General features: G+C 53.6%; 1 protein-coding gene across 1 annotated transcript in view; it reads right to left on the reverse strand.

Moving 5' to 3' along the window:
* Positions 1-27: 27 nt before the first annotated feature.
* The window catches only part of Tspan18 (tetraspanin 18), a 128444-nt gene continuing 114547 nt past the window's right edge, over positions 28-13924 (reverse strand). The window contains exons 6-10 of the mRNA XM_021194708.2: positions 10058-10132; positions 9134-9232; positions 8123-8305; positions 3585-3668; positions 28-2368 (exon numbers count right to left, since the gene is read on the reverse strand). Of these exons, the coding sequence (XP_021050367.1) occupies positions 2321-2368; positions 3585-3668; positions 8123-8305; positions 9134-9232; positions 10058-10132 (489 nt within the window). The 3' untranslated portion in view covers positions 28-2320. The remainder of the gene's footprint in view (positions 2369-3584; positions 3669-8122; positions 8306-9133; positions 9233-10057; positions 10133-13924) is intronic.

The raw sequence follows: 13924 nt of genomic DNA on the forward strand, positions 1-13924 counted from the left end.
GTGTGTGTGTGTGTGTGTGTGTGTGTGTGCGTGCGCGCGCGCGTGTGTGTGTGTGTGTGTGTGTGTGTGTGACACAAAGTTCCTGGGGATGAAGGTGCTGGGCTCAGAACCTAGGTAGGCCAGGGGCTTGGGACAGGGTTGTGGGGAGCATGGGCCACAGATCCAGTCTTAGCTCCTTGCCTGACAGATACAGCTGTCCCTTAGGCAAGTGACTCTGGGACAGGAAGGGGCTCTTCTGCTGGTTGAGTTCTTGGCGTCTTAGGGTGAGATGAAGGAAGAGCTACCCTCCACTCCCCTGGGAGTACACGGAGGAGCTCACCAAGCCCCACTAGGATGACCTCAGACAGCCTTGCCGTGGCTACCAGCAAGCTCAGAGGGTGAAGACCGCGTCTGTCTGGTCCCATGGGGATGCTGAGAGGCTGGGTTGAGTCTGGGCTACTCGGGAGCGTTTTGGCCTGAGTGTGGAAAGGCCTGGTGAGGGCCTCTGATCTACCGTGGAATGGCCCAGGCTCCACATCTGGCTTCTCCCTCCCTCCCTGTCCCTGCCCTGCCCATCTCTGGAAGCCTGTGCTAGTTCTGGGTGGCAGCCGCTGCGGTTGGGCTCTGTCCTCAACCTGGCCGTGAACTTCCAATCAACAGCCGAGCCATTTGCCTTCCTAGACAGTTGGAGTCCAGTACGTGCTGGGGTTCTGAGTCAGCCTGGGTCCTCTTAGTCTGGGGTGGAAGCCAGCAAAGGGGGTCTCCTGATCTGGTGACTCAGCCTCTAGGGAGCTCACAGCTTCATTTATGGGGATGCCAAGTAAGCTGTCATAAAGACGACTTCCGTATGGCACTCAGAGACCCCCCAGGAAGGCCAGGCTGGGTGAGGTCCACATGAAGAGGAGAGGAAATGGGAGAGGTAGCCCCCTTGCACCCAGACAGCGTCATAGAACAGGCTATGGCTGACTCCTGGGTGGCAGAGGGGAAAAGGGGGGCTGGAGTTCAGGTCAGGCTCTTCCATCTGAGAGAGGAGAGCAGGCACCTAGCTGTGCCTTCCACCACTGTTCCCCTGCTGTGCCCTTGGCAGACATAATTAATCAAACTTGAGATCCTGACAGACAACACTAATGGATTCAACACGGTCCTGGCAGGGTCAGGCATCTTGCAACTAGTTGCTACTCTAGCCTGCAGTTCAAGGTGTGTGTGTGTGTGTGTGTATGTGTGTGTGTGTGTGTTGGTTGGTTGGTTGGTTGTGAACCTGTTAGTCTGGGTAATCTGAGCCTAGAGAGACTAACAAAATACATGTTCAGCAAAAGATCAGAAAGTGTCACGGTAGGAGATGCTGTGGGGTTAAGTCTGCAGACAAGAGGCATGAACTTAACCTTTAGGAAGGAGAGAGAGTGAAGGGGTACACAGATGGAAAACTGGAAACCCCTTCTGTCTGCAGAGGTGATGGTGATGTCAGAGCATCTGAAGGCAGGAGGCTGCGTTGGGAGGTAGTGAGATCCATCCTTATGCGGAGGGATGCAGGGGTGAATTCTTGGCAGGGATCTTGAAGAACACATTCAAGCCTCAGCTCTGGGTAGAGAGAAATGAGCAATACTGGGGGTGTCTTCCACCTGGGAGAACAGGGGTGGGGCATGGCCCACGGGGACAGGCGATGTATCACAGTTGGATCTCTGACAGAGGTACAAGCAGGGCAGAGTGGACACAGTACGGACTGTAGAGCTGGATGCGGGCAGTTCCTGGCCAGTTTATATCGGAGTGGAGTCCTGGCTGGAGCGACAGCAGCCTGGAGATGACCTTGTCATGCACATGCTGTGAGACTGGACAGAAATGAAAGGGCCACCTTCTGATCCAGGGTCCACACACAGCCACCCTCAGGCAGCCAGGAGCAGGGACCGCTTCGCTCTCCAGCAGATGGTGCTGCGGAGTCTGTCCTTGTGTTGTGAAAAGCTGGCTCCTTGGGGCCTGAGCACTGGCTCCACCTCCAGGATGTGTTTCTGCCTCCTGGTTGCTCTGATCCTGGAAATGCTAAGAGAGGTGATCCAGGCCAAGGGACACTCCAGTCTGACAGGGCCAAGGGGCTCTGAGGCTGATGAACCTTTGGTCTCAGGAACAGCTGGTCCCAGGCCAGCCCTAGGTCCTTGGAGAGCCGGAGCCCCTTGCCTTAGAGCCTAGGTGAGACCCCTTCAGTTTATGTCTGTCTTTGTTTGTAAAAATTAGCTCTATGCTCCTGGCCATTTGGACTGGCCTTGCTTCCTCCCCTGGGGCCAGAGGACAGGAAAGGGGAGGGGCTGGCCTCTGGGCAGTGGTGGGCTGAGTGTCTTCAGGCCAAGGTCTACTGGATGCCCCGGAAGAGGCACATGGCAAAGACCATGAGGAAGAGCTGCAGAGAAAGGAAGGTGATCTGGAGTCAGACTGGGTGCATGTCAAGGGGCTACCCAGCACACCCCGAGGGGACTCTTGACACTACCTGGGGCAAGCACCTGCTTGCCACTTGGGTAAAAAACAGGCATTGGAAAGCAAGTCATCTGTTTAAACAGTTCAAATCTGTTGTTTTGGGGTTGGCAGAGACTTTAGGCAAAGCACGACCCTTCTTGGGCACCTGTTTACCAAGAGCTTACCAGCAGCAGCCTTTCTAACCAACAGGAAGTGAGGCATGGAGATGTTGGAGATGTCTTACAACCTGATTTAGGTCACACAGCTTCAGTGGGGGTAACCTAGCCTGAGCAGAGGCATACTGCCCTCCTCCCTCCCTCCCCCAGCCCTTGCTTCTAACCCCCTGCGCTCTCAGCTAGCTCACAGGAAGCTGGTGAGGTTTGCAGAGGTTGAAATTCCCTAACCCTGACCTGCGGCTACATCGAGGCAAGGCTATGTACAAATTCTTGAAATCTGCCCAGCCTCAGGAAGATCTGTGCGTCTCTTGTTGGTCTCAGCTCTCGCAGGAGGCTTGGTTCACTTCCAGAAGCGTTGGCATATACAGCAGGGGCTCAATATATGCACGTGGAATTAATGAATGACACCTGCGACTTACACAGAACTGGTATCCTGAGAGACAAGGCACAGGGGACCCTGAACAAGGGCACATCAGAGTGCTAAGCAACCAGAGCTTCCTTGAAAGGGTCCCCAAAGAGCAGGAGGTGAGGGCTGCACATTAGGCTGCATGGCCTCACTGCCCAAGAGTGCATCCCTGAACTGGGCAGGGAGCAGGGAGAAGGAAATGCTGAGTGGTAGCTCAAAAGTTGACAGCCACTCAGCTATGGTGTAGGTTCTGGGACACCGGGATGAAGGGTACTAAAGCTCCATTGCCAAGTTTAAAAGACCCTGAACATTGCAAAGTCAGGATTCATCGAGAGCCCCCTGCCTTCCAGGCGGCTCGTGGTATATCCTGCAAAACACACTTGGACTGCAGAGCTGTGGAGAGGTGGGGTGCCTCTCTGGGCCTGCCTGTTCCCATTGTCCCGGGAGAGGCACAGACCTGTAGCTCCAGGCCACAAGAATGACTCTAGCAGTAAACATTTGCAGTAGGCAACAGCTGTGGATCTGGGAAGGAGGCTGAGCGTACAGACCCTGGGACTTCCCCCCAGGCCCCCTCCACTCACCTCGATAGCCAGTACCCCAATGGCAAAGGCTCCGGTTAGGTAGACATAGGTTTCAAAGGTGTTGAGGATCACTGTGTAACAGCCCTGGGAAGGAAAGGCCAGAGATGAAGCCACGGCAGGGAGGTGTGGCCTGCAGTCAGGATCACTGTCAGCACTGAAGTCCCTGGCATTTGGCCCCAGGGCTCAGCAGCTGCAGGCTGGCATTTTTATACTGATGTGGGGAGGAGGAAGCATCCGGTCATTGGCAGGATGTCACCAACATCCCTCTCTCTGCCACATCCAGTCCCCAAGACAGGCTGAAAACTTCAAGGCTAACTCAGCCACAGACCTAGGCTATGAGGAGATGTCCAGATCCCCAGGCCCTGGTGCTCTGTAGAAGAGGGGATCAGGCCCCCAGGACAGAGCTGACAGGGATGGATCTTTTCAATCAGAATGTCAAATGGTGCCCTGGCCCCAGGTGGGACAGTAGCTCACAGAGGTCCACAGTGCCTCACCAAGTCCCTCTCCTGACCTGCCTGACTGCTGAGGGGTTGACAGCGCCCCCTCCCCAGGCTCAAGGCCAGGCAGCTCAGCCTCAAAGATTGCTCAGCTCTTTCCCACAGCCTCACAGGAGCAGCCACCTTCATGTGACTCTTATGCCTGCTGTCTTTCTGGCACTGTGGGTGACAGATAGAGCCAGATGAGCCAAGACCTCTCCCACTGGGCCCCAAAGACATTGTACTTTGTGTCCACCGTTTCCCACTCCCATGCTGTCTACAGGCACAAGACACACACACACACACACACACACAGACACACACGCGCACACACACACACGTTAGTGTTGGGGATCAGACCACTGAGCCACACTCACCCAGCTCTGACTGAGATATATGCACTTTTTGGAGATGGGATCTCTCTCTAGGCTACCCTTGAACTCTCTGTGTAGTTGAGGATGTCCTTGAACTTCTACCCATGGCTTTATCACCTGAGTGCTAGCATTATCCAGTTTATGAGGTACTGGGATGGAACCTAGTTTTTGTGCATGCTAGACAAGTCTACTGGCTGAGCTATGTAACCTCAAGCCTTTTGAAATATATTCTTTAAAAAACAAAAACAAAAACAGGTTTGTTTGTTTGTTTGTTTTTCTTTTATGAGCACCTGAATATTCCTTGGGCCCAACTAGAGGACTTCCATGTGGGTGGTCGGTGGTGGGGCAGGGGTAGGAACTGTGCCCATCTATGTGGGGCACACGTTGGATTTCAGGTTCTGATCAGGCTGGGGTCTTGCTGCTTCCTACCCAGATTCCCAGTGTCTTTGGCCATGTGGACCTGGGGAGGCTGTATCTGAGCACACAGACAGTAAGACCTGAACAGGGACTGTGGCTAGATGGGAGTCAACATGTCTTCCACGTGGAGACTGACTAGGAAATGGGCAAGGGAGACCCCATTGTCCCTGGAGCCCCATGGGGTGGGTAGACACATTCTGCCTGACACAGGCGATCTGAGCAGAGCAGAAGGTTGGCTGGCGGAAATTCCCTGGTGACAGGGAAGCCCTTGGCATGAGTGGGCAGCGTGGACAGTGCTACCTATACCCAGCCTCCCTCCTCCAGGGTCTTACTAGGTTCTATGTGCCCTGCATCATTTGGTTCTCTGTGCAGCCCCTATTGAGCTCGTCTGTGGTTTACCTTCTTGCAAACTGGGAGAGAGCAGGTAGGTGGCTCCCTCGAGGTCACACATAGCAAGGGAAGCCCAGATTCAAAGAGGGGCCTGATAGTCCTTTCCCTCTACACGGAGGGGGTGGAAACTGTATTTTTAAATGCCTGTCCTCATGTGGCCAAGCCCCTCCATCGGAACCTGGAGTTGACTATGCTCTGGGTGTCACCCCACAATGAAGCATTCCCATCTGTCAATGGGGACACTCTCTAGATGCCTGTGATCCATCTGTCCATGGGGATACTCTCTAGATGCCTGTGATGGTTTGTATACTCTTGGGCCAGGGAGTGGCACCATTTGGAGGTGTGGCCTTGTTGGAATAAGTGTGACCTGGTTGGAGTAGGTGTGTCACTGTGGGTGTGGGCTTAAGATCCTCACCCTAGTTGCCCGGAGATGAGTCTTTCACTAGCAGCCTTTGGATGAAGATGTAGAACTCTCAGCTCTGCCTGCACCATGCCTGCCTGGATACTGCCATGCTCCCACCTTGATGATAATGGACTGAACCTCTGAACCTGTAAGCCAGCCCCAATTAAATGTTGTTTTTTTTTTTTTTATAAGACTTGCCTTGGTCATGGTGTCTGTTCACAGCAGTAAAACCCTAACTAAGACAGTGCCTGTCATAGCACCTCCAATGTCCAGCTCCTGCTCATAGACACCCCAAACTAACTACACAGAGGGAAGCTGGTCCTGGGCAGCAGCCCCTACATTCTCATCACTAGCATGCCATCCCAGGCTCCAGGATGAGCATCCCACCTCCTACCTGGGACCCTTGTCTAGATATTTCAAAGGTACTTCACTCTCAACATTCCCCAAACCTCACACACCATGTCCCCCAACCCAGAAGGCATAGAAACACCTTTGTCACATGCCTGGACTCGCACTGACATCTGTTACAAGGCCAGTAATGCACGTCACCCTCCTTAGGACTGCTGCTCATGCAGAACTGTCTTGAATTCTCAGCCCCAGAGCAGCCAGAGTGCCAACCTCGCCACATTCTTCCCCAAGGGAACTTCATACTCTAGAAGTCTGGCTTGTGCCAGTCACAAATGTGTCCTGGGCTTTGTAGGAGGCAGTTCTGGAGATAACCCAACTGGATATGGTCTCCCAGGGGGGGCTCCTAACAGAAAGTATGGCTCAGCGGGGACGGGCATGGGAGGACCGGTCCTGGGAGTTAGTCTCACTGGGCCTGAAGAGGCTCTGTGATGGAGACTTGTTATGGCTGTGTGGTCCTCAGTGCAGGAGCCAGCGAGAAGATGCTCACGGGGAAGCATCTCGCAGTAGAAGGTCAGGACTTGGGAGGTCCCGAGATGCTTCTCTGAGGCTAGCCAGTGGACTTTGAAGGGCAGGAATCTGGTTGTAGGACTCTTCCAACCCCACCCACCTGCGGAGCCCCCAGCAACTCTTTTCAGTGAGGTAACTCTGCATCTTGCCTGGTGGTCCGGCTCCTCCTTTGCATAGTTTCTGCCACCACAGGGCTCTGCAAGGTCCCGAGTGGCTGCACTGTGGCTGAAGTTGGGGCTCTAACACTTTCTCAGAAGGGTGTGACTCAGTTACCAGGCTGCGCTCTCCCTTGGTTAAATGCGTGTGGCTCCAGGGCCTTTTCGAGAGAGCAGAAGCAACCATCTGCCTCACCTTCCTGGGCTGTGGCGGACTTTCTCCAGCAGAGTGGTGACACACAGTGAGGCTTGGTAACATACAGTGAGGCTTGGCTTTCACAGGGCAGGTGTCAGCCTGGCCTGCCAGCGATGGAAGCACAAGGCTCTCCACATCTTTCAATCCTCCCCAAATTCTACTCGCTCTTCCCATAGATCCCCAAAATCCAAACCTTCATCCAAACCTGCTCTCTCCGTGGCATTCACATCCCAGGGCCCCTTCCTCCTCATTTCTGTCTCTTTCGCCCACGGTAGGAAGGCAGGATGTGTGAGACACTGCACTCTGGCCTATCCTAGGGAAGGTATGAGGCCAAGAGCTGAGCTCTTGGTATCAAGCTGAGAACATGGGCCCAGGTCTCAGCCCAGTGATGCCCTCCCAGTGGGGCTCCGAGTACCCTAAGCTCCGGCCCATGAACACTCTAGCACTTCATTCAATGTGCCTTCACTCTCAGAACCACCGCTGTGGGCAAGGATCACTTCATTCACTGGATCACCATCTGCCGCCTCTCCCTAGACCAGGAGGAGCCTGTGGGAGTTCGGCCTTGTCCCTTGTGCTCTGTCAGCTCGCCAGTGTTTTGAATTCTTCCAGAAGTCTGACCAAAGGAGAAGGCCAGGTGTGGCTCTCCTTCTCATTCCTTCCCTCCTCCCATCTGCCACGCCCAACCTCTCCCTGCCTCTCTTTATGGACAGGGTGGGGGGGGGGGTCCTCTGGCCAGCAGGAAGGAAGGGACCAAGGGTGAAGTGGGGCTGTGTTTCTTGTTGAAGGGGACAAAGCTGAGACCTCTGCTTCCCTTAGAGCGAAGGCTAAGAAGAAGCCCTCAGATTTCAAGAAAAGAAAGAAGCCTGGATGCTTGCCGAGTTATCTAGGGTCAGGTCAATAAGACTCTACTCCTCTTGGACCAAGCAGTGTTCTTACTTGGCCAGAGTAAGCTTCCTCATAAATACAGTATATGCCTAAGGAGTGCCTCCCACCTCTTATTAACAGAAGTTTGGAAAACTCACCCTGGACCCAGAGACCAAATTCTCACCCCAGCCTGAACCCAGCTCGTCTCCTCTGTCAGTGTGATCTTCTCCTCACTTCTTTGGTTCTTAGGCAAGGGTAGCCTGCGCCACAGCCAGAATTGTTTGCAAAGCTCTAGCCCACCTTCAGACCCTCTGGGCATACCTTGCTTCCCCTGCCTGGGGAACCTACCTGCTTGTTGATGAACGGATTCCGCCCCAGCTGGCACTCCTCCCTGCTCAGCACCACCCCATCTCGAGCCTGGGGTTCCCTCCGACAGCAGGCCTTGGGCACCTCCTCAGTGTCCAGCGTCAGCAGCCGAAACACGGAGGCCAGCTTGAAGTCTTCAGGTCCGTTGACCCCACAGCAGCCAAACTAGGAAAGAGCCGAATGTGGGAGCTAGTGAGGGACCGGAGGGGACATCAGCCTCTGCCAGGGCCAAGATCCCTCTGCCCTGCACGTGACTGTGGTAATGACCTGTGTTCCCGAGCTTCCGGGTCTTCTCTGTAAGGGGGGCATGGCAGTATGTTCTTTACCTCATCAGCACTTGGTAAGCAGTGCACATATAGTTGCTATGATTTTATATTATACTATGCTAATTATTATCGTCACTCTGGCCTGTGTATAATTGTTTATATGCAGATGTATGTGTGTGTTGTGTGGTCATGTGACTATATGAGTGGAGGCCAGAAGTCAATCTCAGATGTCATTCCTTATGTGTTGTCCATCTTATTTTTCAGGTCTTACTGGGACATGGGGATTGTAGATTAGGCTAGGCTAGCTGGCCAGAGAGTCCCAGGGACATGCCTATCTCCACTTCTCTAGTGTTGGGATTATAAGCATCCATCATCATACCTGATTTTTTACATGGGTGCTGGGGACCAAACGCAGTTCCTCCTAGCTACACAGCAAGCACTTTAATGACTCACCCATCTCCTCAGCCTCTGTGCTGAGTATCACTAACATCACTCACAATGGTACTGCGTGAGGACCTAAGTCAGGGGCAGTGGACTGTGATCCACCAGCCTTGCCACTGATGATGCAGAGGCCAAGAGTGGGATCAGCGATTCTTGATGGATTGTTGATGCCTGGCTCAGGCAAGGGACTAGGAGGGCTCTAGAGGACAGGCTTTTTCATGTCAGCATTAAAGCTCTGAGTGTTCACGGTATCCCAGGATGACATGGGGAGGGGCGGGGCACTCACTGTGATCATGACCGAATTCCAGGTGGCTGAGAAAACGTCCGTGTCATTGTCGCCTTGGTAGTGCTTGGTAAGCTCCTTGGTGAAGAACTCTCGGGTGAGCTGAGGACAGAGGAGAAGGTGCTGAGTCCCCCCAGCCTGTCTTCCCCGGGTGATACTAAGCTGTCCACTTTGGGTAGGCACCCCGTTCCCAAGGCTTGGAACCTTGCTGTGTCATCACAGGCTGAGAGAAGTGTGTCTGCATTTACAGGCTCATCTAACTCCAGGGAACCCTGCTCAGTTTGCAGCTCTCTACAGAAGATGAGTGTGGGGGTGTCTGGGGGCTGGGGGACATGATTGCCAGTCATTCTGTCCTTCAGAAGCAGCAGGCATGAGGCCCAACCTACAGGAAGCCAACCACCCATACCTCCCCGCTATGTCCTCAAAGTCGCAGTCCTCAACAGCTTCCTCAGGCTGGCTCCTTGTCCCAGGCTGGCCCATGTCTTATCCTTCCATCCCTCCTGTTTGAAGCCCTTCTGTCTGTCATAACAGGTCTTGTCCTCCAGGCTCTGGGGAAGGAGCTGTCTGAAGCCTGTGGTGTAGGCTAAGCAGGGAGAGGCTGGTAGCTTAGCAAGACATGCCCTGACTGGGGATATCCTCGCCAACCACATGACCATGTGACACCCATCATCAGGCTGTCACTGGGGTTGGATAAAGATTCTAGAACCAGGCTGGAGCCTGTACCAGGTGCTCCAGGAGTGGGGACCCTTAGGCAACCCTGGTTGTGACCTTCTGGAATTACCTCTATAGGAGGAGACCCCACTTCACTGGGTTTCTCTGGACCCCAATGTGTCCCTGAGGTGCAGGTCATGTTTAGGCTCAAGGCCCTGGATGAGACAGTTAGTTCTAAGGGTGTCCTTGAGGAGGCAGGGGCTGAGTGGTACGTACGTGTTCCCTGAAGATGAAGGCCAAGATGGCTGCCGAGAGCTCTACCAGGAAGATGATCAGGATAAACAGGAAAAACTGCAGAGAGAGGGCAGCCGTGAGGCCCATGCGGGCACCATCTTACCACACACCCTTATGTGAGAGACGGGATAGTCTCATCTTGTTAGACAGACCCTTTGCTCCCATAAATCACCGCTTTCATAACAAACACGCTGATGATCTACCCTTGGAGCCGCAGGGTCGTGACAGAAACTATGAGCAGTGGAGATGGATAAATCCGTCTTCTGAGCACATGGTAGCTGAGAGAGGCCACCCTGTGCCACGCACAACCTGAGCAGCCATGCCTGGTGGCCCTGGGAGGAGGTTCCCTTTGGGGACATCTCCCTTGGCGAATTCCCAAATTTTGGGGGGATCCCAGGCTGAGTTTCCTACCCCGGCAACCCCAAGACCACTTTTCCCCGCCCCAGTGTCTCTCTTTGGTTGATGTGGAAATAGGAGGCCATGCTGTCTTGAGTGGAAGAATGGAGGTCGTGCTATCATCAGGGCACTTGCTATCTTGAAACAGAGGTCCAAGATGGGCGGAAAGGTAGTGAGATTCAGGGAGGGGCGTTTGATGTCTCACACAGAGCCCTGTCTGCTTCACTCAGTAAATCCCTGGGTTCCACAGATTAACCAGGATGCTCTGATGTGGGGCCCTCCCATGCTGGGTGGTTCCCTGTGCCCAAATTAAGCTCCAGCCTCATCCGAGAGGCCTTCCTGACTTCTCCCAGCAGAGGGCGCCCTGTCTACATCATAGCATCAAACAGAGGCACCCAGCTGCTGCTTCCCCCAGCACCTGAGAGGTCTCACCAAAGACCAGATCATCACCGTGACCCTGTGGCATGCTGTGTGTCTCAGGCTCTGGTTCTCACCAGCACTGTTTTGGAGTTGGCTCAAAAAGAGAGGAAGAAGCAGTTTGGCCCGTCTTCCTCAGTACCCTTGCAAACTCCATTCTCACCCCAGTTGGGAGCCACCAACAGAGGTGACTCACAGGGAGCACACACAGAGGCTGGTTCCTATGTCCCATCCTGGTCACGTAGGAACCACACTCAGGCTGGCCAGTCTGTATTGGATGAACTGAGCCAGAAGGAGATGGTGGTGTTGGGCTCAGCCTGAGGGTCCCTCTTTCCCTGTTTTACTGCTGGGCTGTGGCTCTAAGGGGAGCTGGTGGTACTGCAGCTTGGGGTGGCTGACTGCAGGGGCTTCCTGTTCTTCAGAGTTATGAACTGCCAGCAGAGGTGTGGTGGCCAGGACAGAGGATTTCTGTTTCCTATGTATCAAGTGAGGTCAGGAGCCAAGCTAAGCAGGACGCACATTGTCCCAGTGGATTGTGACCACAGAACAAGATAGCTCGGAAGACCTGGTCATCCTCACTTTACATAAGAAGAGTCTTAGGTTCAGAGAGGTTAAGCAGCCAGCCTCAGGACACACAGCCAAAACATCAAAGCTCAGCTTTTTATTTTTTTTTTTAAATATATATTTTTTAAAATTTATGTTCTTTTTTAATTGTATGAGTATTCTGTCTGCTTGTACACCTGCATGTATACCAGAAGAGGGCATCAGACCCCTTTATAGATGGCTATAAGCCACTATATGAGTTTTGAGAATTGAACTCAGGACCTCTGGAAGAGCAGCCAGTGCTCTTAACCACTGAGCCATCTCAACACCCCCCAAAGCTCAGCTCTTACTGACATGTGACTGTCTCTTCCTTGTGCTTCATCCCAAAGCTTCTATTGAGTGTCTGCTCTGAGGTCCTCTGGGCACGGGCAAATGAACACATATAAGGCAGCCACAGGCCCATCCTGAGGTGGACTGCACAGAACTGATGCCTGGGGAGATGCCAAGAAGGAAGGTTGCAGATCCTGGCCTGGGAGAGGGAAAGAGATGCCTGTCCAGAGGCAGGGAGCCTGGGGACTCCCACCTGCTGCAGCTTTGCCCAGCCCAGGGTGTGAATTTCAAGAGGAAAGTGCAGGTTGCAGCACTCACAACAGAGACAGTGCTACACCCTGCCCCCACTCCTTCAGCCCAGTGACTTCCTCCAGTTCCCACAGCTTCCTGCTCAGGGACTTTCCCCAGGGGCCACAGGCTGCCCTCCCAGGGAATTCCCACCCGCTGACTTCTGTTAAGCTGTGAGGTTAGCAGAGCCTTGGTGCTCTTACTCATGGGGAGGGGCCTGCATCTCCTTTTTGATAAGCAGTCCTCAATTTCCACACAGTACAGCTCATGTATTCACTTCCCCTCCCCCTCTCTCTATCCCACCCCCACTGCCCTGGTTAAAATTAGAGTCTTTAGGTAAGTTGGCCACAGGGGTGTTTGTGACATTCAGAGGAGACACACAGGAAATGGCTGCTGTGGGGGACACTGACCTACACATGCGCTCTTGTCATTAGCTAAGCTAGTCATTAGATGGCTGGTCACAGACTTGGGCTTCTCAGTCCCAGAAGCAAGCAGGGGTTGCTCTGTATCTAGGCCTTATTGCTGCGGACCTTGAGGCCAGGTCCCAGGATGAGTAGAGCTACGCTGTCTGCCCTTTCCAGACAGCCCGGCTAAGGAGGAAGTCAAGAGCCTCCAGGAAGCCCCCAGATGCTACTAGGGTCTGACTCAGTGGCCACACAACCCGCTTTAGGCTGGAAAAGAAAACTGGTTTTAGGTTCCGGGCCTTTTAGAAAACCTTCCAGAAGGACTCAGGATGTAGCTCAGTAGGCAGAGTGCTTGCCTAGCATAGGAGAGGTTCTGGGCTAGATTACAGAATTGCACAGACTGGACGCGGGGCACACCCCCAGCTCTTGGGGAGGTACTGGGGTACCAGAAGTCTAAGATTGTTATCCTTGCCCCCACAGAAGCCTAGGCTAACGTGAGAGCCTGTCTTAGAAAAGCTTCTCAAAGCTTCTATGCTCCCTCAACTCCACCCCACTACACACGTGCGGCCTGTACATGTGTGTGCACACAACCTACATACTACTATGTAATCCACCAAACCCACAGCAGAAGTACACATACCATATACACAGGGCAGACATACATGCACACGTTCACTGTAATAAACTATATAAAACTACACAGGGTGTCACATACCATACACTACACACAATATACTTATGTATATACTCACATATATGTTCACATACTTAGAAGACGTATACATGCCTCCATCCCTAGTGCATTCCTTTTGCACATGATTTTGGCCTGTCCAGATCTATTCTGGGTTGGGGCCTGGTTTCGATGGCAGCAGTCTGGATGCGTAGCATTACACCCTGCCTCTGACCCACACTGACTTTAGCCTTGTGGGATCTGGGATTGGGAGAGGGGTGAGCGGGGAGCACAGAGAGGTGAGGTGATAGCAGGAAGAGAAGCTGAGAAATGGAAGAAGGTAAAGAGGAGAGGAGGGGGGCGATGTAGAGATGAGCAGGCCCAAGTGGACCTGGCTGGTAGCAGGCTCACAGACTAATTCAGCCTGTCCCCAGCTCTCAACCGTCTTAACTTCATGCAAAACAAATGCCCCATTTTTCTCTCCCGCTGGCAGGGTTCAGGGCACTCTTAGCCGAGGCTGGCAAAGCAGCCAAGCACAGCCTGCTCTCAGCCAAGAGCGCAGGCTGCCTTCCGGGGTTGGCTGCAGAGATGAGCCCATTAACAGTGATGCATCCCTTGTGGGGTGAGGAGGGGAAGGAGGCACGACCTGCTTTCTGGATCCCTTCCTCTCTGTGTGTCTCTCTCCCTCTCTCTGTCTCTCTGTCTGTCTCTCTGTCTCCCCCCCCCCCACATCTGTCTGTCTCTGTCTCTCTGTCTCTCTCTGCCTCTCTCTCTCTCTTTGTCTCTCTGTCCCTCTGTCCC

Source organism: Mus pahari, chromosome 3 (assembly GCF_900095145.1).
Source record: "Mus pahari chromosome 3, PAHARI_EIJ_v1.1, whole genome shotgun sequence".
Taxonomy (NCBI): domain Eukaryota; kingdom Metazoa; phylum Chordata; class Mammalia; order Rodentia; family Muridae; genus Mus; species Mus pahari.